This window comes from Cyprinus carpio, chromosome B10, assembly GCF_018340385.1.
Source record: "Cyprinus carpio isolate SPL01 chromosome B10, ASM1834038v1, whole genome shotgun sequence".
Taxonomy (NCBI): Eukaryota; Metazoa; Chordata; class Actinopteri; order Cypriniformes; family Cyprinidae; genus Cyprinus; species Cyprinus carpio.
The window spans coordinates 11,964,662-11,990,705 of NC_056606.1; the positions used below are offsets into that span (position 1 = coordinate 11,964,662).

The 26,044-nt window shown below is 37.0% G+C and overlaps 1 protein-coding gene across 1 annotated transcript; it reads right to left on the reverse strand.

Moving 5' to 3' along the window:
• Positions 1–360: 360 nt before the first annotated feature.
• LOC109103344 (integrin-linked protein kinase-like) lies at positions 361–23,518 on the reverse strand. The gene is made up of 13 exons (XM_019116742.2): positions 23,347–23,518; positions 20,291–20,571; positions 10,604–10,769; positions 10,236–10,331; positions 9,352–9,448; positions 9,120–9,203; positions 8,867–8,952; positions 8,674–8,783; positions 4,731–4,858; positions 4,384–4,505; positions 3,612–3,711; positions 3,072–3,202; positions 361–1,935 (listed from the first exon to the last, which is right to left on the reverse strand). Exons 2-13 carry the CDS (start codon positions 20,377–20,379, stop codon positions 1,786–1,788), a joined length of 1,359 nt encoding a protein of 452 aa, XP_018972287.1. The 5' UTR covers positions 20,380–20,571; positions 23,347–23,518; the 3' UTR covers positions 361–1,785.
• Between the last annotated feature and the right edge of the window lie 2,526 nt (positions 23,519–26,044).

Sequence of the window (26,044 nt, forward strand, 5' to 3'; positions counted from 1 at the left end):
CATTCAGCTCATAAACCCACCGAGAGCGCCTCACCTCGGCCAGATCTTCTGAAACCGGCCACCGACTCTGATGACTCTACTGTGGTTAAACATGAGATATATCTCGTTTTGGGTATATCTCACCGGAAGTCTTCGTCCCATTAATCTATTATTTGTTTATTTTTCTTTTTTTGTAATCAAATTTGACTATTTTATATCTATAGTTTGAATAATTCATTTGGGGAAAAAAATGTAAAAGCCTTTATTTAGAAGTAGCTTATAGCACATCACATTGCAGCATGTTGTCACTGCTTGATATCAATTCATGTCAACAACCCAATAATTTATTTTCTGACTGATAAATGAACACAGACTGAAGCATTTAGCATGGCCAAAACATTTTATTTGTTCTTATTTTCCTTTAGTAAACTTTAGTTATCATGAATAAAAAATAAACAGCCCAAATCTCCAAAATAAAGAATAAAGAAAAGCCTCATAAATGTTCATTAAAAACCTCACGGTCAAAAAACAGTGAGCATAAGTTAGATAATCAGTCTTTTTTTCATTATCATCGCTGTTTGCTTTTCAAAACGTAAAAATAAACACTGTGAAATAAAAAAAAAATACATTTATGCATGTCAAGTATGCTTGTTTTTGCCTCTTGATTTCCTATTACATACTGGCTAGCTGAAAAGAGGAACACAGTGAAAGCATAATAAGGAAGTAAACAGATGTAGTGTTTAGAAAAGCAAAAAATAAAAATAAAGGCACTCATGGGCTTCCTAATGTATCGCCCACGAAAAAAAAAAAACATGTATACAGTATAAAAATCTCTCAGATATCTCTTAGACATAACATGCTTAACATGTACAATGCAAATTAGAATACAAGAGTGTTAGTTACATAACAGAGGACGCAATCATGCATTTGTATGGATCAAGTAAAAATATGTAGATTTCTGATGCAAGGATGAGAGACATAACCCACGATGCATATGGTAAAAGAGTTCTCACACTTGATGTCACATGTAAATGGCTCTTCTTTTGAACATATGGTACCTTAATTTAACATAACATGTTTTTATATGTATCTCCCTGCTATGAGAGGGACAGTACAATCAAGATATTACTATGGGGACCTCATATTTTGGTTATTTCTAAATGATTAAGGCATAATTTGCATTAGCTATTGTATTATTGCACTGTTTTTCTTTTCTTCTTTTAAACAAATCTCAGGCAAACTTGACCTATCTGACTTTTTTTTTTTTTTATCAGGGACAATCCAAAGAAAACGCACAGTGAAAGACAATGGCACGATGCTTTAAATACTAACAGCGGTTGTTGCATACACATTTGCAAATTGTTTTGATGAAATTATCTGTGAAGTTGTTTTAATGGTGTGAAATGAAGTGAGTGACCAAAAAGATGCATGAAATGTGGGAGTGGTCAGATGGAAACTGATTTTACTGTACATTCACTGCATCCAACGACCGTTGCCGCCACCACTTCCTGTTTAATGGCTGAAGAAAAGAGGTTTTAAGAAAAGTGTTGTACTGTAAACACTCCAGAGAACACGAAAAGGACTGATGGACATATATATGCACAAACACATGTCATTATTTAATGATTGCATATAAGAATATAGGCGATAGTGAGAATGTGGCTTTTAAAAATGTTCGACAGCGCTTCCACAAAGCCTTTTTTCCTTTAGCAGAGGGCTACAGTGGCATAGAGCACTTTGGTGAGTGGTGAATTTTAAGGCAATACTGTGAACCCAGTGTTTGCGGGGTCATCCAGCAGGGCTGTTTCATTTGTCTTGCATCTTCTCTAGGATGGGCACGATCATGTCGAATTTGGGCCTCTTGGCAGGATCCTCGTTCATGCAGATTTTCATTAGCTTGCAGATGTGGGGGGAAATGCCCGGTGGGATGGTGGGCCGCAGTCCCTCTAGTGCCACCTAATGAAGAGAGAAGGAATAGCCAGGGTCAGAAATTAATTTTTTCCAAGAAAGGAATGAGTTTGTTTTTTTATCTGATCAGCTTTGGAGAAATTTAGCATCTCATCACTTGCTCGCCAATGGATCCTTTGCAGAGAATGGGTGCCGTCAGAATGAGAGTCCAAACAGCTGATAAAAATGTCATAATAATCTACAAGTAATCCCCATGTTTCCAGTCCATCAGTTAATGTCTTACAAACTGAAAAGCTGCATGTTTAAAACAAATTCATAATTAAAGCATTTCATTGTCATTTCATGCCAAAATAGTCCATAATCAATAAAAACAACTTTTTCACTGGAGAAAACAAGATTATTGACTCATTTGAAGTGAAAAACGTCTCGATGATGATTTTGTTTCTTACAAACACTTAGCTTTTCACTTCAGAAGACATAAACTGATGGACTGGAGTCATGTGGATTACTTGAGGATTATTGTGATGTTTTATCAGCTGTTTGGACTTTCATTCTGACGGCACCCATCCACTGCAGAGGATCCATGAGTAAGTGATATAATGCTAAATTCCTCCAAGTCTGTTCCAATGAAGAAACAAACTCATCTACATCTTTGATGGGTCGTGGGTTAATATATTTTCCAACAATTTCTAAATTTGGGTGAACTATTACTTTAAGGATCAGAATTTGCCCCCTAAAAGCGATTTCCTGGTGCATTTTAACCTGTGTCAAATATTTCGACCAATCAATTAATTCAATCAATCAATCAATCAATTAATCGATCAATCACTCAGTCAATCAGAATAGTAATGAAAGGCTGAAATATTATAACAAAAGTTACTGTCAATTACTGCCTTTAATATTGTATTGATGATTAGTAATGTTAATTACATGCAAAGAATGTTCCCTATGGCTGAAGTGCTCAATGAGGTAATTGCAAGGTCACACGAGTTCAGTGCACTCACAAGAATGGGGATAGTCGTATTACTTTTAGTATAACTTTTTTTTAGTATAATTTTTTTGAGAGTATTTTTTTTTTGGGTGTCTTTTTTTTTTGTTTTGTTTTTGTTTTTTTTGGAAGCACCCTTAAAAAATTTTTTTTTTTGGTTCAGCTCTTGCTTTCCAAAGTCATAGAATCATCTCACCTTCATGCCAATTTCCATGTTTGAGAGGTCAGCGAAGGGCACCTCTCTGGTGACAAGCTCCCAGAGCAACACTGCAAAACTCCACATGTCTGCAGAGCGCCGGTTAATCTCCTCTGGCTTCTTCTGCAGGGCTGAGAAGAGATGAGAAGATATCAGTGAATCAAAATTTCCTATTTAAGGTGTGCAAATTTCTGCAGGTAAAATCCAGTCATTTCAAAAGGAATTCACGCAACTGTGAATTCAGCACAAAAAACGAAAGATATTTCAAGGCAGATTTCACAATGGGTTCACACTGGTCATGCAGATTTGCTGCATTGCCCAACAGAAAGCTGCTTGGTTTGAATGTGACTTTTTGTGTGAACTGTGCTTCATATATTGCTACACTACTAATAATAAACACACTGAAACCTTTTTGCCTGAGAAAATTCATAGAAATTTCATTAATGTGACCATATCTTACTTAGACAAATATGGTGGAAAAAAAATAAAATCTTCTTGAGAAGTTTGAAATGAAGAATTCAGTGAATGAAGGAACAATACCTTCAGGTGCCACCCATGCGGGAGAGTACATCCTGCCAGGACACTGAAAGGAGAACTTAACATCTGCCATGCTTATCCTGGCCGTCATGTCTTCATCAATCTGATGTCAATGAATCAATGAGAACAGATTCAAAACTGAGATTTATACATCACCTGAAAGCTGAATAAATATGAAATCCATTGATGTATGGTTTGTTAGGATAGGACGATGTTTAGCCGAGATACAACTATTTGAAAATCTGAAATCTGAGGGTGCAAAAAAATTAAAATATTGAGAAAATCGCCTTTAAAGTAGTCCAAATGAAGTTCTTAGCAATGCATATTACTAATCAAAAATCAAGTTTTAATATATTTACAGTAGGAAATTTACAAAATAGCTTCATGGAACAAGATCTTTACTTAATATCCTAATGATTTTTGGCATAAAAGAAAAATCTGTAATTTTGACCTAAACAATGTATTTTTTTGGCTATTGCTAAAAATATACCCCAGCAACTTAAGACTGGTCTTGTGGTTCAGGGTCACATTTATGAAGTGCATGTTTCACTGAATCAGTTCCACATACCATGACAGCAAATAAACAAACAGTGAAACTGTATTTCACAATCACTGGTTAACCAATGTACCCTGAAATTCTGTGGAAATGAATCTAGAGCTCAGCTTGTAACTACACATCTTAATGTTCTCTTGTAGAACAGAAATAGACACTCTGGAAACACCCAAAGCTGTAGAAACCAAGATTAACAGGAAACGTCTGCTTTAAGTTCCTCACCATGACGCTCTTGCTGTTGAGATAATGCCGAGGGATCATGGGCTCCAGTGTGTGCAGGAAAGCCATTCCACACGCTATATCCAACGCAAACTTCACCGCTTGCGTCTGATCCACAACAAAGTCTAGATGAACAAGAGAACGATAAAGATACAGGAGAAGGATTGAGTGGGTTTAACTTAAATTTAAGTTCAATTTAAGAATGAAAGACTTCCTCTTTTATGTCATGTCCCAAATTTAAGGAGCAATTATGCATATTTCTAATTTTATTAAACATTCAATAACATTCAAATGAAGTTGACAAACACCAAATGGTCTGTGTGAGACAGTAACGTGTGTGTTTTACTCACTGGTTCCCTCGTGAAGCACATTGTAGAGGGAGCCATAGGGCATCCAGTGTGTAATTATGATTGGATGAGGGGCGGGTGGAGACTGACATGCCCCCAACATGGGCAACACGTTTGGGTGGGAGAAGATTCTACAACAGGGGAAACACCAAGGTGGATAGAGACACATGAACAGACAGAAACAACAGACCACTAACACGATGGAGATGTTTTTACAGATTGAAAAAAATCATAATTTAAAAAAAATATATATATTCTTAATGATCCTGTTGCAGAAATTATCAGTCAATGGTGACTTAAATTGTGTATTGTCACACAAAGCTATCATATGACCCCAGAAGACTCTGAATATAGCTCAGAAGTCATATGGATTTTTTTTATTATGCTTTAATGTCCTTTGTGAAGATTGAAAGCTTCAGTCTCCATTCATGCGTGACTAGGGCCTTCTTCAAATTTCTTCAGATAGTAAGCCATACAGATTTGGAACAGCGTTATTTTAGTATCAGTGTAATTAAACAAAACTACTATTATAGTTTTTATTACTATTCTGAATTCATTTTCATATTTATATTTTCCATTTTTATTTACAATTTAGTTAGCTTTTGTCACCCTTTATTAGTTTTTTTATTAGTTCAGTTTGGATTTAGGACACATTACTCTACAGAGACAGCAAACTGTTATTTGTTGAACAAATTAAATCCAGTCTTGATGGGGGAGGCGTTGTTGGTGCCGTTAATCATAATATTCTTTTATCTAAACTGTCAAAGTTAAATTTTTCTACTAATACGTTAACTTGGATGGAATCATACTTAAATTTAAAGGTGCTGTATGTAAGTTTTTGACTCTACTAAAGCATAAAAATATCTTAATATGTTTGCAGATATTTAAGAAACATGCTAAGTTAACTGAAATATCTGAAATAGTAATCTGAAATCTGTTATCTGAAATACAATGCTACAGTCAGTTATTCTCCTTTGAAAATGTGCATTCCGGGACTGAATGTCTGCCTTTGTTTTGGTCTGTGTAACCCGCACACTGCCAGTTTACCCAATTGTATTTTGGCACCCCAGGTTGCCAGTTGGCGGAAAACACAGTGCATTTGATTTCATTCATCGTCATGTGCGCTTGTTCCTGTTGGTGTCGTCAATCTGGCAACCTGCTCTGTCTGAGGAAGAGGGGAGGGGTGAAAAAAACCCTCTCCCATTTCTTGACTGTAATATTGGAGTCCCACAAGGGTCGATTGTTGGACCAATTTTGTTTAGTCTAGATTTTAATGATCTGCCTACAGTTTGTCCAGAGTTCCAGGTTCAGATGTATGCAGATGATACAGTTGTTTATACTTATGTTAAGACAAAAGACAAGCTGGCATTAAACTTACTGCTGCACTAAACAAAGCTTCAGGTTGGCCTTGTCACACTTGCCTTACTCTTAATGTAAGTAAAACTGTGGGAATGTATTTTTCGATTAAGAGAGTTGATGAGCGCTGTCCAGATATTTTAGTCAAAAGAGAGGTAATAAACATTGTTGAGCATTTTAAATATCTGGGAATGATTATGGAAGTGCTAGAGAAAGCTTGATAATCTTCAGGAATATTAGGTACCAGTTAACTATACCTGTGCACTTTATAGATACAATAATTCTCCCACATTTATCCTATCGTGTTACAAGTCTGTCCCAAACAACTATAATCACGTTAAAAACATTATATAGTGTTTATAAACATCCTACATTTATGTTTATTATTCTATATTTTTTTTATTGTGTTAAAACGTCTTCACTGCTAAAATCATATTACCCACGACAAGATTAACAACTGTTGTGACGCTCGGACACTCTTCAAAACCTTCTCTTCTCTTCTTAACCCGCCTCCACCTCCTCCTCAATCCCATAAAAGCGGATGACTTTGCAGTTTTCTTCACGAATAAGACAAGAACCATCAGTGACCAATTCTCCACACCGCAGATGAGGATAACTTCACAACGACTAATGCTCACTCGTTCTCCTCGTTCTCTCCACTCTCAGAGACGGACGTTTTCCAAACTTAACAGTCATCCTACTACTTGCCCACTGGATCCGATCCCCACTCACCTCCTTCCAAGCGATTTCTTCTTCAGTCATACCTTCACTTACTCACATTATCAACTCCTCTCTTCACTCTGGAACATTTCCCTCAGCATTTAAGCAGGCTCGGGTAAGCCCACTGAAGAAACCATCTCTAAATCCAGCACTTCTAGAAAACTACAGACCGGTATCCCTTCTTCCATTCATTGCAAAGACACTCGAACGAGCTGTGTTCAACCAGCTCTCTATGTTTCTTGTACAGAACAACCTCCTGGACAGCAACCAATCTGCTTCAAAAGCGGCCACTCAACTGAGACTGCCCTGCTCTCGGTTACTTAGCCCTGCGATGCAAGAGCAGCTTCAGTTCTCATTTTGCTGGACTTGTCTGCTGCTTTTGACACTGTTAATCACCAGATTCTCCTGTCCACCCTCAGAAAGATGGGCATCTCTGGAACCGCTCTCCAGTGGCTTAACTCCTACCTGATAGATCCTTCATGGTGTCTTGGAGGGGTGAAGTTTCTAAGTCACAACAAATGCTACTGGGGTTCCTCAAGGCTCAGTACTTGGACCGCTTCTCTTCTCCATCTACATGACGTCATTAGGATTCTCATTCAGAAGCATGGCTTTTCCTATCACTGCTATGCTGATGACACTCAACTCTACTTCTCATTCCAACCAGATGACCCGACGGTAGTTGCTCGCATTTCAGCCTGTCTGAGTGACATTTCTAGCTGGATGAATGACCATCAAGCTCAACCTTACTAAGACTGAACTGCTGGTGGTTCCTGCTAACCCATCGTGTCATCACAACTTCTCTATACAGCTGGGTTCGTCAACCATAACTCCTTCCAGGACAGCCAGAAACCTAGGAGTTGTGATGGATCGTCAGACCATAATGTTACAACGGCCTGTGCTGCAGATTTGCCTTATACAACATTAGGAAGATTAGACCCTTCCTGTCAGAGCAAGCCGCACAACTTCTTGTCCAAGCTCTTGTTCTCTCCAGACTGGACTATTTATGCTCTTCTGGCGGGCCTTCCTGCATGTACTAAAGCCTCTACAACTGTAATGCAGCAGCGAGGTTGTCTTCAATGAGCCAAAAACAGCTCATGTGACTCCTCTCCTCATCAGGTTACACTGGCTATCAGTAGCCGCTCGCATCAAATTCAAGGTACTGATGCTTGCCTACAAGACGACCACTGGCAGCGCCAACATACCTAAACTCACTAGTTCAGTCTTATGCGCCCTCCATAAGTTTGCGCTCTGAAAGTGAACGACGTCTTGTGGTGTCCCAAAGAGGTTCAAAATCACTCTCACTGACTTTTTCCTGGACTGCGCCAGCTGGTGGAATGACCTCCCGATCTCAAGTCTTTACTCATTTTTTAAAAAACATCTAAAGACTCATCTTTTTTGCCTGCACTTAACCAACTAATACTAGCACTTACCTTTTCTTTTTCTTGTCTATCATATTCTGTCCCAAAAAAAAAACCCTGGCTACGTGTTTTGTACTAGACTAACTGAGACTTGTCATAGCACTTGTATACCGTTGTTGTTCTCTCGTTGATCTGATTGTTTCTACTGTTCTCATTTGTAAGTCGCTTTGGATAAAAGCGTCTGCTAAATGATTAAATGTAAATGTAATTATATAGTGTTTTAAAATTTAAGCTAAGAAGCCAAGGAGTTATCATCATTGCACTATTATTAAATTTTATTAATATATTATGAAATATTAAAAATGCATGGTCCCTGGTAAATAAACTAAACTAAACTAAACTATTTAACTATAATAACCCTGATCTGGAATGACGTGAGGTAAATACTTGATAACAGCATACTGTCCCTTTAATCTGTGTATTCTGGGCACACTGGACTGGAGGTTCATCACCTTAGTTTAGGGTACTCCTCATTAAAGTCACGGCTCTTTCTTGTAGTCCAATCCCGCACATGAAGCATCTTGACCACAATCTCTGTGCCCTGCCAACGGCCTTGCCACAGCTGCAAGAGAGAGCAGAGACATCAGTGCTTCCATAAACGCTCTGAGACATGGGTAGCTATTGTGGTTTGGTAAATGAGCTCACCTCCCCAGAGTGGTTCTCGTTGATCTTGGTCAGCATGGAGAGCTGTTTATAATCTATTCCAGCTTGTTTGTTTAGTGTGCCATTACCTGAAGACATCATCGGAAAATATACAACAATCAAACCTTGGTTGTGGATAATTCATATTATTTTATAAGGCAATCTACAGTTATGCTGAATGACAATAATATGCTTGTTCGCCAAAGCATCTACATTATGAATGTAAATGAGAATCAGATGTTCTGAGGGTGCTTACGTGGTCGCGTTCGAGTGGTTCCCTTCCAGAAAGTGTCCTTGAAAGGAACTTTGGTCAGACTTTGTCCCTGTTTCTCTGCCAGCTCTGATTCATAAACACAACAGAATTATTAGGGCCGATGGAACATATAACAGAAACAGATCTTTGAGGCTTCACAATGTTAGCAAACAGCCTTTCCAACAAATCTTCTGCTGACGTCACATTTGCTACATTATGAAAGAAGAGAGTTTACCTTTCAGATTTGTGGCAAGCTGTGGTTTGGCCTTGTCCAGTGGAGTTTCTCCATACTTGTTGCAGATGCTCACCTGAGCACCATTATTGACCAGATCCTGGAGAGAATATGAACAATAACATTTGATATGATTAAAACGACATTAGCTATGTTTCCATCCACCTATTTTTATGCACATTTTGGAATATCACTTACAAAAATGCTGGATGGAAATGCCAAGATGCGAATAAATTCTAAAAATGCACATAAAAAAAAAAAAAGATGGAAATGCCATGAGTAGGATAAACTTTTTATCCAATAAGAAAAAATTTGCATAAACTACGATGGAAACACATTTACAGAGTAAATTCCACCATGTGCATCAAAAAAAAAAATAATGTGACTTTGCACGATTTTTTAATCTAATATTTGTATTTTATTTTGTTATTTCAGCAATTTTAATTGTTTTGTTCTTAGTTGACTATGACAACACAGTTATTGATGCAATAAAAATAAACTGGAACTACGGAGCTTCAAAAATGATGTAAATGAAAATGACACGAAAGTGATTAATAAGACCTGTGCTATATTCCAAGTCTTCTGAAAATGTGAAGAACAGACCAAAATTCAATCTTTTGTTTACAGTAAAGACATTTGGTAAAATATCTCTGCTGCACAGAAGAAAGAAAATCTATTCATGTATTTTCCCCACACAACACTATCATATAGATTCAGAAGACTTCAGAATAATATACTGCACGAGAACCATGTGAACCACTCTTATGATAATGTTATGGTGTTTAGAAGCTCTAGTCCCCATTCATTATATTATAACTGCATGGAAAACAACATTCACACAATCCAGAGTTTCTCATTTTTCCCAGCAGAGGGCGCTTCAAACTAACCTCTGCCACCAGGCCATGGGCCCAGAAGCAGGCGTAATGGAGAGGGGTGTTGCCATGCTCGTTTGCCGCATTGGTATCTGCTTTACACTGGATCAGCTAGACAACACAAACCACAACATTATTTAGTATCCAAAACAGCAAACACAATCCATTTCAAGTCAGTTTTTTAGAATTAAAAGGTTTAAAACAGACATTGTCAGTTCCTTATTCCTTCTTGAGTGTTTAAAGTTTGTGTGTGTGAGTATTTATAACTGCTGTTTGCAGCTGTGTGTTTGTTTACACCTTTCTGTGACCGTTGTGGTCACTGTGGTTGTTCAGGTGCAGTTGTGTGTGTTTGTGAGCGTTTATGTGCTACGAGTTGTTCACACCTTGGCCAGAATGTCACGGTGGCCGTGACTCGCAGCCAGGTGCAGAGGTGTGTCGTCTCCGCGGTTCATGACATTGATGCGCGCCCCTCTCATAATGAGCATGTCCACGACACCTGAACGACCCTCACGGCACGCCCAGTGCAACGGACTGAACCCGTGATCGTCCCTGTAAGAAACACATTTAGAGACAGTCATAATTATCACATGAATACATACTAAAAAAAATTAAGTATAAAAATTAAAAAATACATTAAAAATAAATTAAAAATACAAATTAAAGGGCTAAATTAATTTCATTTTTCATTTAATTTAATTTAAAATGTAATTTTATTTTATTTTTATTTATTTATTTGCATACATGTTTGGAAACAATGACAAGCTCGTTTTTTGGGTGGACTGGAAATTTCATATGCATTCAACTGTATTAAATATTAAATTTAGGCATGAATATTTTAATAGTGCATACTTGTTTGGAAATAATGACAGAAGCGATTTATTTATTTTTTTGTGGTCTGTCCCTTTTTGTTTGAGTGGTTGGCGGTAAACTATCTCCTGTCAGGATAGTGATCCCGCTCTCAGCTGTCTGTCTCCAGCCAGTTAAATATAAACAGCCGTTAACTGGTCCTTTCCCCCAGATTATGTATTTCCCGCTACCCCCTCTGTTTGGGTCTGAGATCCATCTCAGGCATTCCTATTTCCTTTTCAAAACCACAGTAAAACTCACACTTACAGTACTTCAGGTCGAAGGTGACCCTGAAGTTACAATAACAACACTGTGATCAGATCAGAGCCTGTGCATTAGCACATGTGAAGGAACCACATGGTGGTTTTACAATTAAACCACTGAATGCAACTGCTGAGAGTGTTATAAATAAACGAATGTAATGTCTGCAGCTGGTGCTCATGCTCTTCCCAAAGTAATTACTTGTAAGCTTTTGTCTTCAATAATGAAGTGTTTGTTGAAGGGCTGGGAGTGTGCAGTACAGTAGGAAGTCTCTGGTTAAATAATCAGGCCAGTAGTGTGGCTAAACTTAGGGTAGCTGCTGAAACTACTCACAAGGTCCTGCCGGAACAGACCAGACCAGACCAGACCACCCCCCCCCCCCCACACACACACACACACACACACATAGTGGCTTGGTCACAACTGCCCCCCCCCCCCCCCACACACACACAGAGTCAAAGGGGTTAAATAAAAAGGAAGTAAACAATTTTTTAATAAATTTAAAATGGGAGTATGAGATCTTAGACTCACAATGGTAATTCCGGAATGTTCTTTATTTCTGGCTAAACTGCACATTTAAAGGAAGGAAGGAGGGGAAAAACAAAAGAATGCAAGTAAGCAAGGCAAGGAAAGCCATTAACAAATTAGGAAAGAAAGTGGCAAAGAAAACAAATTTAAAAGGAAGAAACTGGGAAAGACAGGAAGCTAGCAAGAAAGAGGGAAAAAATTGGAAAAAAGTAAGAAAGTGGGAAAGGAATAGTGGGAATTATTGGGAAAAATGGAGAAGATGGTGCAGAAAATGAAAAACCATGGAAGAAAGACAGCTAGCAGGAAAAAAATGGAAGCAAGAAAGAAAGGAGGAAAGAAAAGGAGCCAAGGAGAGAAAGAAAGCAAGAAAGAAAGAAAGAAAGAAAGAAAGGAAGGAAGCAAGAAAGAAAGAAAGAAAGAAAGAAAGGAAGGAAAGGACAAATAAATAAAAAGGAAAGAAAGGAAGAGTAACAGGAAGAAACATGGGAAAGACAGGAATAAAGTAAAATAATCTGAAAAAGAAGAGGGGAAAAACAGAAAAAGGAAGAAAGTGAAAAGGAAATAAAGGAAAGAAAATAAAGTGCAGAAAAGGAAGATGGATGGAACGAAGTGGGAAGGAAATAAAAGAAAGAAAGAAAGAAAGAAAGAAAGAGCTGAAGTAAGGAAAGAAGGAAAGAAAGAAGGAATAGTATAATGAAGAAACTGGGAAAGACAGGAAGAAAGTTAGAAGGTAAGCTAGAAGTAAGCTAAAGAGAAAATATGGGGGATAAGCAAGCAAGAAAGAAAGGAAGATGGGGAAGAAAGTTGAAAAGAAAAAAAAGAATGAACATAGGAAACAAGGAAAGAAAGAAGGAAAAGCATAAGGAAGAAACCCAGAAATGTTGGAAAGAAAGAAAGCAAAAATGGAAACTAAAACAGTCCAAGACAACATAAAATTAACAAGAAAGAAAGAATGAAAAAGAAAGCAGGACAGTGAAGAAAGGAGAGCTATCTGTGGTGACTCTTATCTCATCACAGCAGTGCTCCGACACACAAATGAAGCAGCAGAGGGGCGGACTTCGGAAACCAGAGCGGGAAACACAGGAAATAATACTCCACGCTCTCTCTTCCACCGCTAGCGGCTCCCTGCCTTTGCCTGTGTGAGTGCGAGCGCTCTGGACAATTCATATCCAGTTAGATTCCTTCTCTTGTCCTTGTAAGGACGTGAAGCACACGCTGTTAACTAGCACGCACGCACACGCACACACACAGCACACACAGAAAGGAATGTTTACGCTAACATACTTACAAACGTACAAAGACACAATATGTAAACACTGATATTGGAGTCACAGCTGAAAGATTACGTCTTGAGCCTGAGGTTATACGATCAAAGAGTTGAAAAGCTCGCTTATTAAAAGAGCTTCCTCTGCCCAAAAAGCGTTCTGGGGTTGCATTCGGCGATGATTTAAAAGTACAACACCACATCAGAGTTCAGGTTTCTACCTTTCAGCAGCAATCTGGTTGAGAGAATGCTCATGCTGAATTAGATCATAAACCGCACATCAGTGAGGCGCCACGGTCTAAAAACGTATCTGAGCTAACAGGGGAGTGAAGTGGGCCAGGCTGACGTATATGTGACAGGAAATGTAGCTGGAAATGGTAAAATAATATTGATGGTACCTTCTAATTCAAAACAGACATCAAAAAGGATGTATTTTTAGATTAAAAGCAAGAAGTTAAAATACAGGAAGTATTTTAGTAGTAAATAATTCACTCTAAACACTGTAAATGCTTCTGATTGGCCTGAACTTCAGTAGCTTCGGTTTTAAAGCCACCGAGACAAACACAGCTGTAACCTAACATTTAGTTTGCTTCAGGCTTCTGTTTTTCTATCATTAGCCGCTCTGAGTTCTGTCCAGACATCAAGAATGAAAAACAACCACAAAATGTGTCAGTTCCTCTTTGAGGCACAATTTGAGAGCAGACTTGCAGTCAACTCAAATGGCATTCGCTACTAGAGATACGGATATCCGATCTGCAAAACAACTTGACATAACAGACAGTATTACACACTGCACACAAGCAACATACAATAGAAATGTTAATTTGCAAGACTACAGGATTGCACATGGAAATTTTACTTTTAACAATAAAGTTCTTTATTTAAATATTTCACAATATTAATTTTAGTCCATTCTACTTGAAGTAAAATGTATTATTGCATAAAAATATGTCAGACCAAACTTTACAATAATTTGAACATTTTATTGTCATCTATGAATTTACTTGTCAAACATAGGTGTATCTATCAAGCTTTAAGTTACTTTCTTAATAAATGTTTAATGAATATGCCTGTGTTCTGATCGAGTAGGATTTATCAGTATGCGTTCATTATCTGTTATCTAAATGTAATAACTTCTCTTTTAAAATGACCTTCCTGTTCCACTGAACAAGATGTTTTATGTTTAATTTTAATTTAAGATAGCATTTGTATTATTAATTTAAAGTTAAATGAATGAATGTCAAAATAGCAATAAATGTCATTTTTCAATATTTTTAGCATTTTGCATATTAAAGCTTTACCGACATAAAAAAAAAAATGCATGTGAAACTGTCATGGTGGAGAGATTTTTATCAACTTTTTCAACATGTTTCTTCAGCGCTGTCTTTGTTAGTGGTGATGAAACTTTGCTAAATGTCTTAACAGCTTTTTGGCTATTGCTTAACATTTCCCTTCAGTGGAACAGGAAGCTCATTTTGGTGTTAAAGGTTTTTATTTTAATGAAACTTTGCATAATAAAAATAAATCACTCATGCATTAAAAACATAGTTCACCCAAAAATGAAAATTTCGTCATAATTTACTTAGCCTCATGTTGTTTTAAATCTGTATGAATTTCTTTCTTATGCTGAATACAAAGATATAGACAAACAAAAAAATCGAGTAAGGAGGCATTGGCTCCTAGAAGAAAAAAACTTAGGCGCCAAATAATTTTTTAGGTGCCACAGAATAAACGTTTTATTTATTTTATTATTATTATTATTTTTACATTTTAACATTTCAATCATACTGTCATGTGTTTATGTCTAATCTTTTCTTGAGTTTATTAGCATTAATCCATCTTTTCCATGACCTGGAAACTAAGGTTCACTTAAAGTGGCAACTAAATGTCTTTTGCAACTTGAAATATACAGTCACACATTGTTTATTACACAGAATCTGTACCAATATCGTGGACCATAAGCATGACTTGGCCGCTGAGTGTAGTTTGGGCTCCTCCTCAATGTACAGAAGAACCTTTTTTGTCTAAATGGTTTTATAAAAAACCTTTAACATCTGAAGAACCTTTACTTTTCAAAAAAGTAATCTGCGTTAATATATATATATATATATATATATATATATATATATATATATATATATATATATATACGTATATACATATACACATATACATATTTATATATATATATATAATAAATATATATATATATATATATAATAAATGCAGATTATATATATATTAATCCAAGGCCATTTTTTACCTTTATAGAGGGCATTGTCCCCCTAACCTCATTAACATTTCATCTCTTATTTCAGATTGTTACATTTAATCTATAAATTCAGTTACAATAATGTGATTATTGTTATCTATACGTTATCAAATTAAATAATTTACACTGGAAAAAAAAATACAACTGCATTGAATAATGTTATGAGATTGTTTTAAATTTTTTTTGGAATACACAAACAAGAAAAGAAATGGTGGAAATTATACTTTTAAACTAAATTAAAATGCTAGTAGGTGCCAGTGGTGATTGTTTAATGAGTGAGTCACTGACTTGTTCATTCAAGCAGTTCATTCAAATGGCTGATTCATCAGATGTTTATGCATGGGCTTTTTTATTTGGCTGTTTGTTTGGTTGTTGATTCAGAATCATTCAGGAATGAATCGTCTGGATGCTGTGAGGTGCACAGTGTTTCCGCCTAAAATGTAGATGACCTAATATTATTGTATTTGCTTATTGAACTATTAAACAGTCGTAATAGTGAAAACGTTGTGTGATGTTGCCTAACTACCTGTATTTTAAATATAAAAAACGTTTCATTTTGAATTTTTACCTCAGCATGCTTACTTGTCTGGCGTTAATGAAGTGTTTTTAATAGTCTCAGCCTCAGAGGTCACGCCCACGGACCGTTGGCTAAACGTCTGATGCATATGGCACACAAAAGTGGAAACACTTCAGGAGTGTCGAAGTCGTCATCGGATTGGTTGAATTCTACAGGATTTCCGGGAGATGTATGTGTCGCGTTCTTTAACATTCTGTCCGGAAACAAAGATACCGTAGTGCCAAACCCCCTCAAGAAAGAAGAAAGCCGTAGTGTTTACAACTGTGACGATGAGCACTTATCAGGATCAACTAACGCTGGAGTTTTAGAAGTATGTGAAATATTTAAAGTTCGCGGCACTGAATCTTTCAAATACGTCCGAGAGTTTTACACACTGGTCTGTGATTGTGGCGACATTTCCACGCCCCTGAAACGTGACGCTGAACGAAACGAACTGTGACTGGTTGTTTGACATGTCAGTCAAACGGCCTCATGGGAGGGCCTTGGCCAAAGAAATCTGCCATGAATTCCAGACCTTCAGCCGCAGTCTACATTTTTAATGTCGACTACATTTTTAATGTCGAGCCCTAGAATCTATGTGCTGGGGCTCAGCCCCGGCCCAATTTAAACCCTGGTTACTTGGCGCTTGAACTGAGGCACTTAAGCGATTGCGCCTGCTGCATTAAAGTGCGCCAAAACTGTATTTATTGATTGTATTTCGTTAAGAATTTTGAGTCATTTTAAAGCTGATAGTTTGTTTATTAAAAAGTAACAAAGCACAAAGGTTTTCGCAATTTCTGGATGGCAATTGCACTTAATTAAGTGAATAATGAAGTTCACTCATTAACAGAACACAGCATAGACCTAAGATCTTTTTAAGAAGAAACCATATTATTAATGATTATAAATGAGAATTGTTAATGATATTGCCAATATCCACACAGCTGACAGCTTTAACTGTTGTAGTTTGTTCAAGGTGGGCATGAAATAGACGCTGCTTTTCTGCTCTTTCACTTACATCTCCATCATTTCGATCTCTCTTGCGCTGCACAGCCGAGCTGTGTTTATCATCTGTGCGGCAGAGATGAGGACTGTTTTAAACTCTTTTTACCACTAAAACTTTGATGCGCATCATCTCAGTTTAATAAGTGAACAAAGCAAATGATGCGTTCGCAAACCAAGCAGGAAAAAAGGCTTTGCATGCAAATTTTTAAGTTATAACATGTAAATACATGGACCTAGTCACCAGTGGCGACCTCAGCAAAAACTTCACTCGCAATTTAATATTTTTGGTCGCAAATGCGACCGTTTTAGTCGCAGTTTGGAGCCCTGGATATTATGAAGAATGTTGGTAACCAAACAGTTGCTGATAGTCATCGATTCCACAATATTTTTTCTCCTACTATGGACGTCGATAGCTACCAGCAACTTTTTGGTTAACAAAAATCTTCAAAATAATCTTGTTTTGTGTTGTTCAGCAGAAGAAAGAAACTCATACAGGTTTGGAACAACTTGAAAGTCAGTGAATAATGATAGAATTTCCATTTTTGAGTTAACCATCCCTTAAAGAAAATAAATGTCTAAATCTATTTTAATTTCAATGTCAAGGCTTGAACAACGATTTAAAAAACAAACAAGTTCAGCAAGTTCAGGCATAATGGCCAAATTTTCAAGAATTTCCATATATGTTTTAAATATTATACATTTAGAGATAAGAAGATAAAATATAAGATAGGACAAAGTCCAGTTTGCTGACTGACATGCTGTAATGTGAAGCATAAACAACACCCATGTATGTCTGCTATTTCCTGTCTCCTCCTACAAACACGTAAGGTCATGACATCTCAAGCCATGCTGAAACTCTTCATGGCCCTTGAGAAGAACTCAAACAGCCACCCTTCTCACAAACCATTTCAAAGCATCAAAATCATTTTAGAAGGCAATCCTCATTAGGCAATAGCAAAAGGCAAATCTCTTAGCTGGAGTTTTTCTGTTTCTGGAAAAGGAAACACTTTGAGACGGGTAAGCGGGGAGGGAGAGAGAGAAGTGACACAGAGAGGACTGGTATGGCTCAAGTCAGCATGCTTTGGTTGGTGAGCTCATCGTATGGAAACTATTCATCCCAACCATTTCGTTTTAGCCCAGACTGTTCCCTCCTCCCCCTCTTCTGAGTCACAAATTAGACTCACATTGGCCTGAATGGCAGATCTGTAGAGGGTCAACTGCTGTTTAGAGTAGGAGATGCTAACATAAATAAAAATGAAGGGTATTGTCTTAATTTGGGGTTTTGTGCTAGTCGAGTTAGCATTTTCCTCTCCTCTTACTGGCAGTTTCTCTAGTAAGCCAAACATTTCCTTTGTCACATCATTTCAAAGTTACAACTTCAGCCATGTGTAGAGCACAGGAAATGCCAAGATAGTGATCTGCATCAGACGCTTCAACACTTCATCTAAACTGGCCGCTGCCTGCAATCTGCTGATTCTGTGCTGAACCATTAATCTCAGACCCGTTCCTTTCAGGTCATAATTCTTGTGGCTGACAGCAAGAGAACGGGTCCAGATCAGATTCATTACAAGCTCTTGGAGATCTACCTGGACATTTTCCTCTCTCTTGTGCTTCCCGGCTGTTCTGGGATGTATTAGTGAAGGAAGGCGGGCCAAGGCTGTTTGTGAGATGCTTTACACCATATAGGGCTCGAACTGGAATTCTGGTCTTCAATGTGTGGAATGTTTTCCATTTAGTTTGTAAGAAACAGATGGGATATTTCAGGTCTTATTTCTTTAAACCTAGTCTAACAAAATTCAATTTCACAGAAGGGCTGCACAACATTAAAAAGGAAGCCAAAAGGAAAAGTCAATAATATTTATAATTTCTATACTATTTTGTCTAAATATTATACATAAAAATTAAAAACTAAAATCTAAACCATTGGGTTTTATTTAAAAAACTAAACTAAATTTTAAATATTAATTAAAAAAAAAATACAACTTAAATTTAAAACTAAATTTTAAATGCTGCAAGTGAATTTAGGCATCTTATTATAATGTACAGTATGAAAAATGGATATTCATACTGAGATTTGCTAATGATTACATTTAAGAGTGTATCTGTTTAAATTATTAGTGCTTTTAAAAAACTTTATCCAATATCGACAATACTGAAAAATATCTAATATTGGCTGATAACTGATATGGTAGCCATATATCCAATTAATTAACATATCTGATGCTACAATAATGCAATCATTAAACTGAACATATTAGCATCCTATTTTAAAGGTGCTGTATGTAGGATTGACAACTAGTGGTTGAACTAGGTATTGCAGTCCAAATTCAAAATATTGGAGAGGGTTTTTTTTTTCACTGGTCCCCCCTCCTCAGACTTGACTCACACGCAGGTTGCCATATTAACACTCTGACCCCTTTCGTATGCCAGCTTCCATGACTGAAATGAAATACGCTTTGTTTCCCACCAACTGGCAACCCAGAGTGCCTAAATGCATATGGGTAAACTGGCAGTGGGCGGGTTTCACAAACCAAAACAGAGACCGACATTCCGGCCAGGAATGCACATTTTCAAAAGAGAATAACTGACTGTAGCATTGTTTTTCGGATAAACAAATATGTTAACTTAGCATGTTTCTTAAAAATCTGCAAACATATTATGGTATTTTTATGCTTAAATAGAGTCAAAAACTTACATACAGCACCTTTAAGTTGTGGATAGTCAATATATATGTACATTTCCTAAAACGTCTTTGAAAGTTCATTTAAAAATACAGTTAGCATTACACTTACATTTTAGCAATATGGCGGCATGTTTTGTATGGGTAAAAGATCTTGTTTTTTCTGGTATCAAAAACATAAACTAGTACTAGTAGAATTATACAAGAATAAAAATTTAATACTGAATATTATTATTGCCTCATAACCATCTGAAAAGCTGTGTATGCCATGACAAGCCAAATAACTGAATAAAATCCACAACACAGATGAAAAGTGATAAAATCTACCCTCATTGTCTTTCAGAGTCACTGCTCCACTGCGCCTAGGGATTAGAAGACTGATAAAAGTGAGGGGTGAACTAAGGGACAAGACCTGACAGAAGATCCTCACAAACAGGACAGTTTCTTCACAACACATTTTGAATTTCCCAAAGTTTTTGGGGGGCGTGGCCCCTACTGACAGCATCCAAGATCATATTTGAACGAGAAAATAACTGCTTAACCAAGACTGTACTAAACCACAAATAAGTGGTCTCTACAACCACACAGCAACCTAACTAATAACAGCTCTGTCTAAATTCATATTATGACTCATTTAAATACTCAAAAACACACTCACCCCTGGTTTAGGTCATTCTCTGTGTTGTCCAACCAGAGGCGGACGGCTACCGCGTTTCCTTCACGGCACTGAGTGAAGATGTCATCCATCTCTGCACCCTCTCTCCTCTCACGCTACCCGAATCGTTCGTCCCCTACCAGGAGCGTCCTGGGAGAGGCGTCTGATGCTGCTGTATCCTAAAGAAGACAGGCGAGGGTCTAACAGAACATCCAGCCACGGGACGGGTGCGATGGGACAGTCTCTTCGCAGCCACAGGGCAAGTGTCTGGTGTCTGCGCTGCACTGCAGAGAGACGAGTAGAAGGAAGCTCAGATGAGCTGTTTTGAACACTGCTTGCACAAAAGACTCACAGTTCAAGTCACTAGGGAACAAAGACTAACATTTAAAATAACAAACAGTTTCAAGGAACAGTTGACCAGAAGTGAAAAGTTCAATGACATGATGCTCAATTTTATTTTTGTCTTTTTCTATTCATTTATACAAAAATAAATGTTATTGCAATTTGTGCATAAAAGGACTTCAATGCACTGCTCCTATCCTGATATTATAATGAAGAAAAAAATCTTAAATTAAAAATTATATTATTGAAAAGAAAAAAAATGCAAAGAAATGACTTTACTAATTATTACTAATTTATTATATTTGTAAAATAAGATAATAACTTTTCACCTTTCATTTTTGAAAGTACTGATTTAAATGTGTATATATTCACATTTATTCTGTTTTAAAGAAAATAACACATGACATGACATTCCTTAAAGTCATTAAATTAAATTACGTTTTTCAAAACCACATCAAACCAAATTAAATACCAAAAGGACATTCCTAAAAACAAAAACAAAAAAATGCTTTTAATTTCTTTATAATGGACAGTCATTTCATTGTCATTTTTTTGCTCCACAAAAGAACAAAAATACATATAATATACAAGCCGCACTGGTTTAGAATGAAGTAAGAGACAATAAACAGAGGGTTGTAATGTTTGGATGAGCTATTCCTTTAATTCTCATCCCAGGTTTAACAATGGGTTCAAATATTTGTTCATTAAATGCTGATAGGTGATGAATACCCATGTAGTCATACAAGCCTCTGCCTGTTATAACACACATATCACTCCCTTCCTGAAATCCAAAACAACCCTCCGCCAGCAGAATGTGCTTCTGTAATACTCTAACATCACTCAAACTCATACTTTAGTTCAGAGGTCTTCGCAAAGACCTGTCGTAATTAAGAAAAACTACTTGTCTGTTTTATTAGAGAATTAAAGAAAGTGCTGTGTTTTTAAAAACAAAATGAAAAATGTATCTTAAATACACTTAAGAATTTCTTTCTTATGTGAACTGTATGCATTGTATATACTTTGCTGAGTGTGTTGAGAGATTTTGTACAAAAACAGATCACATACAGTTAGAAAGGGAAACAAATGTGTTCGCTCAGAGAAAATGACAGATAAATTACATAAGAGAGACAAAAGCGGAGTAATATCGATTCAGTTATATATGCATTCAATCACTACACTCAAGAGTAAACATGATAGTTAAAGGGGTCATATTTCAATTTTTCCTTTCTCTTTGGAGTGTTACAAGCATAAAGAAGATCTGTAAAGTTGCAAAGACTAAAGTCTCAAATCCAAAGAGATATTCTTTATCAAAGTTAAGACTCTGCCACATCCCCCTAAAACGGCTCGTTCAAACACGCCCACACATCTCTACGTCACTATGTGGAAATATTTTGCGTAATGCTGCCCAAATGTTCACGCAAAGAAAGAAGGCGTGGTTTCAGTAACTGCAGTTAGTGTTGAAGCAGTCATGTCAGGGAGATGCTGTGTGTATCTAGTTGAAAGCAAAAGCACTTTATTTGGCCTTCCGAAAGTAGATGCATTTAAGAATCTTTAAGATTAGAGAACAGCAACGCATTTTATGGACGACCGTTTCATGAACCTAGGAGAGGAGGTAATTCTGACTTTGCCTTCGACAATCTGGTGCTTCTGAATCAGCTACTGTTTTGTTATTAGTTTAAGTATTTGCTATTGACTGTTCAAATGTGGAGTTTTGCACGTCGTGTGTGTGTGTGAGAGAGAGAGTGTGAGAGAGAGAGAGAGACCAGGTCACACAGTGGAGTCAGCTGTCTTAACCGTCCATGGCTTGTGTACTGCAAATGCATATGAGCTTCATCCACTGATCTATAACAGAGAATATATAGAAGGAGGGACTTTGCAGAAAACTATGCTTTTGAGAGAGGCGGGGCATAGAGGACCTACAATAATGTACAGTATTTGAAAAAGAATGTGTTTTTTAAACATTGAAGCATGTCTACATATTCTGTTACACCAACTACACAAAATAATGATCTTTAAAAAAAGCATAATATGACCCCTTTAATATTCAGAGAAAGTGGCAAAGAATTAGACACAGACAGACAATTATTTTGTTTAAACAGACAGAAAAACAGTAAAATATACAGAAAGAGATACACAAAATGATGAATATTTGTTCAAGAAGAGCGATAGAAGGCAAGGCAGGCAGGTCAAGAGATAGATAGATAGACAGATCGATAGACAGACAGACAGATAGATAGATGTGTGTTCAAATATACAAATAGACATGTATGTTCAAACAGAAGCAGACAAGTATTTGTTCAAGAAAGCTGACAGAAAGCAAGACAGACAGGTCAAGATAGATAGATAGATAGATAGACAGATGTTGAGAAACACAGAAAGGTATTTGCAGCAGACAGACATGTAGGTGTGTTCTCTCAGTAAGAGTGACATTAGCCGCGCAGCTAACAGACACTACAGTCAAAGAGTGACTAAAGACTCTTAACTGCTGGTGAACTAAAAGAAAAAAAACATACGGTTTGAATTACAATTTGCGTAATCATGCACAATGAAAAGATTTTTTGACTCCAAGCTTTATTTATGGCTATACACCAATAGTTTTGAAGTTTTGTGAGCTAGTGCGCTAATGCTGCTAGCAGTCATATACGCCCACAGTCACTGAACACACGATTCGTGCTTCCCTCACACTCATTCGATCATAACAACCATCATTAACTTACCTGTTTATATGACCGCTTTTAGCTGGAGTGGATCAAAGGTGATGACTGAGACAGTCCGGACCGACGCTCTTCCAGCGTCCACACCCTACTAGTGCCCGAGTCTGAGATGTCCTCCCCGCCGACAGACACACACTCACGCCACTGCAGCGCCCCCGGCTGGAGAGCGAGGAAAACAAGCGCCCCAGGACACGATTTTCTCTCCATCAGAATTGTGCCTGCCTGGGGTATATTCCATGATGTACATGAATTTACCAAAAATCATCCCAAACGTAGTAAATGTGCATGGTACTTTCCTTTCGTTGCTGTTACATCAGTATTAGAGCCAAACATACCACCCCCCCCCCCAAAAAAAAAAAATATGCTGATATAATAAATTTTGATTGTATAATGTTAATAAAATGCAACGTTACTACAATTAAAATATTAATAGTCAACTTGTGTCATCAATAATTTAAATATTAACATAAAATAAATATCTAAATAAATAAATACCATCAACAGATTCTGAAAAAAAAGACTATTTAATTTATTTAATATACTAATTAATTTATTGGAAATACTGGATTATATTTATTATGATAAATTGGTTTTAAGGTATTCTGAAAAAATTTTTTTTATTTTTTCTGAAGTGATCATGAGAAATTAATGTCTGGAAGATTCTGACATAGGTGTGAAGATTGGAGGCAGAAATATCAACAATCTTCGTTATTCTGATGATACTTTATAACTTACTTTGACTTACTTTATACAATATACTTTGAACTTTATTAGCAGAAACCGAGGATGAGATTCTGAAACACCTTCTAATAACAATTCAAAAGTAAAGTGAAAAGATGGGACTCCACCTAAACATCAAAAAGACTAAAATAATGTCTACAGCTGGATCTGGAACAATTAACGATACCATCAATGGAGAGGAAACTGAATACTTTAAAGGGGTCATATGATGTGTTAAAAAGAACATTATTATGTGTATTTGGTGTAATGAAATGTGTTTATGCGGTTTAAGGTTCAAAAATACACATAATTTTCCACATACTGCACATTAATGTTTCTCCTCTATGCCCCGCCTTCTGTAACGCGTCGATTTTTACAAAGCTCATCGCTCTGAAAAGCGAGGTGTGCTCTGATTGGCCAGCTATCCAGTGCGTTGTGATTGGCCAAAACCTCAAGCGTGTGACGTAAATGTTACGCCCCTTAACATATTGTGATGCCCTATCCAGCTGAAGCGACGAGACAAAAACATTAAAACCCAATATAAATGGATATAAACATGATTTCTAGTTGTGTCCTCTTTTGGAAGGCCAAACAAAGTTTCGCTTTCTCAACGAAACAGCGTCACACACCGCGGCCTTGAGTGAGCAGACCCCAGAGGCCTAGAGTGAGCCGTGGCCGGCTTGAGTGAGCGGAGGCGGTCGGCTTGAGAAAGGTGTGGCAGGCGGATTATAGGAGGGAGGTTTGATTTTGTTTGGGGGGAACGATTTTTGGTGGGAGCTTGCTTTGTTTTTGTTGGTACAAGGTGTGAGGAAATCGGGTTATACACAGTGCTAATTTGATGTATTTCCTCAGCGACCAGCACAGATCAGCTCCAGGCATGACAAAGTGGATACCGTCCTCTTTTGGAAGGCCAAACAATATAGTTTTGCTTTCACAGTGAAACATACAGCGTCTATACGACATGGCGGCGGCCGCAACAACAATACTACAACAAGAATAAAAGGTACATTCTTTCTTTGCGTGAACATCTGGGTGGCATTATGCAAATATTCCCACACAGTGATGTAGACATGTGGGGGCGTGTTTGAATGAGCTGTTTTGGGGGGTGTGGTTAACCCTTAACTTTTATAAAGAATATCTCTTTGGATTTGAGACTTTAGTCTTTGCAACTGTACAGATCTTCTTCATGCACCAAGAGCTTGTAACACTCCAAAGAGAAATGAAAAATTGAAATCGCATCATATGACCCCTTTAAAGATTTCTGCTTCTGGGATCTATGATTGACCAAACCGGCGAATGTACACCTTAAATAAAGTGTTGAATATCATTAGGAGATACTGCAATGCTAAGCATGCAACAAATCTGGAAGAGTAAAGACATTAATCTTACTACCAAATGTAGACTAATCCAGGCAATTGTATTTCATTTATCAATATGCGGATGTGAAAACTGGACTGTGAAAAACACAGATCGAAGGAGGATAGACACCTTTGAGTTATGGTGTTGGAGAAGGCTCTTGAGGATACCATGGACGTGGAGGGTTTAGGTTTTTTATTGTGTTGGAGATGGATCCTGCGTCTTACCCTTTTCAGCCATGTAATGCAAACAGCTTCACTAGAACATGCAATGATGCTTGGTATAGTTAGCGGAAAAAGAAAAAAAGGCTGCCAAAAAACACGTTGGCTTGATATCATTGTGACACAGACTTTGGCACTGAACAGCTGTGGATGGAAGATAAGAAGTTGTGTTGAGATTTTTGTGATTGGGTCTTTGGGAGTGGGATATGACTGAATGGCTAATCATCATCAGTAATGTAGTTTTTAAAATGCATCTTGTTATTTTTTATTTATATATATATATATATATATATATACATATATATAATTATATTATATATATATATATATATATATATAATCTTGTTATCTTTAATTTATATATACATATATATAATGCAAAGCTGAATTTTCAGTATCATTGC

What these genes read in the sequence shown, in the direction of transcription:
- LOC109103344 (XM_019116742.2), bottom strand. Translation starts at nt 20,379, where the DNA reads ATGGATGACATCTTCACTCAGTGCCGTGAAGGAAACGCGGTAGCCGTC. An exon ending in GAGGAGTACCCTAAACTAAG is followed by an intron (nt 4,859 to 8,673) that starts GTGATGAACCTC and finishes CCCCTGTTGTAG; the next exon opens with AATCTTCTCCCACCCAAACG. An exon ending in TCAACAGCAAGAGCGTCATG is followed by an intron (nt 3,712 to 4,383) that starts GTGAGGAACTTA and finishes CATTGACATCAG; the next exon opens with ATTGATGAAGACATGACGGC.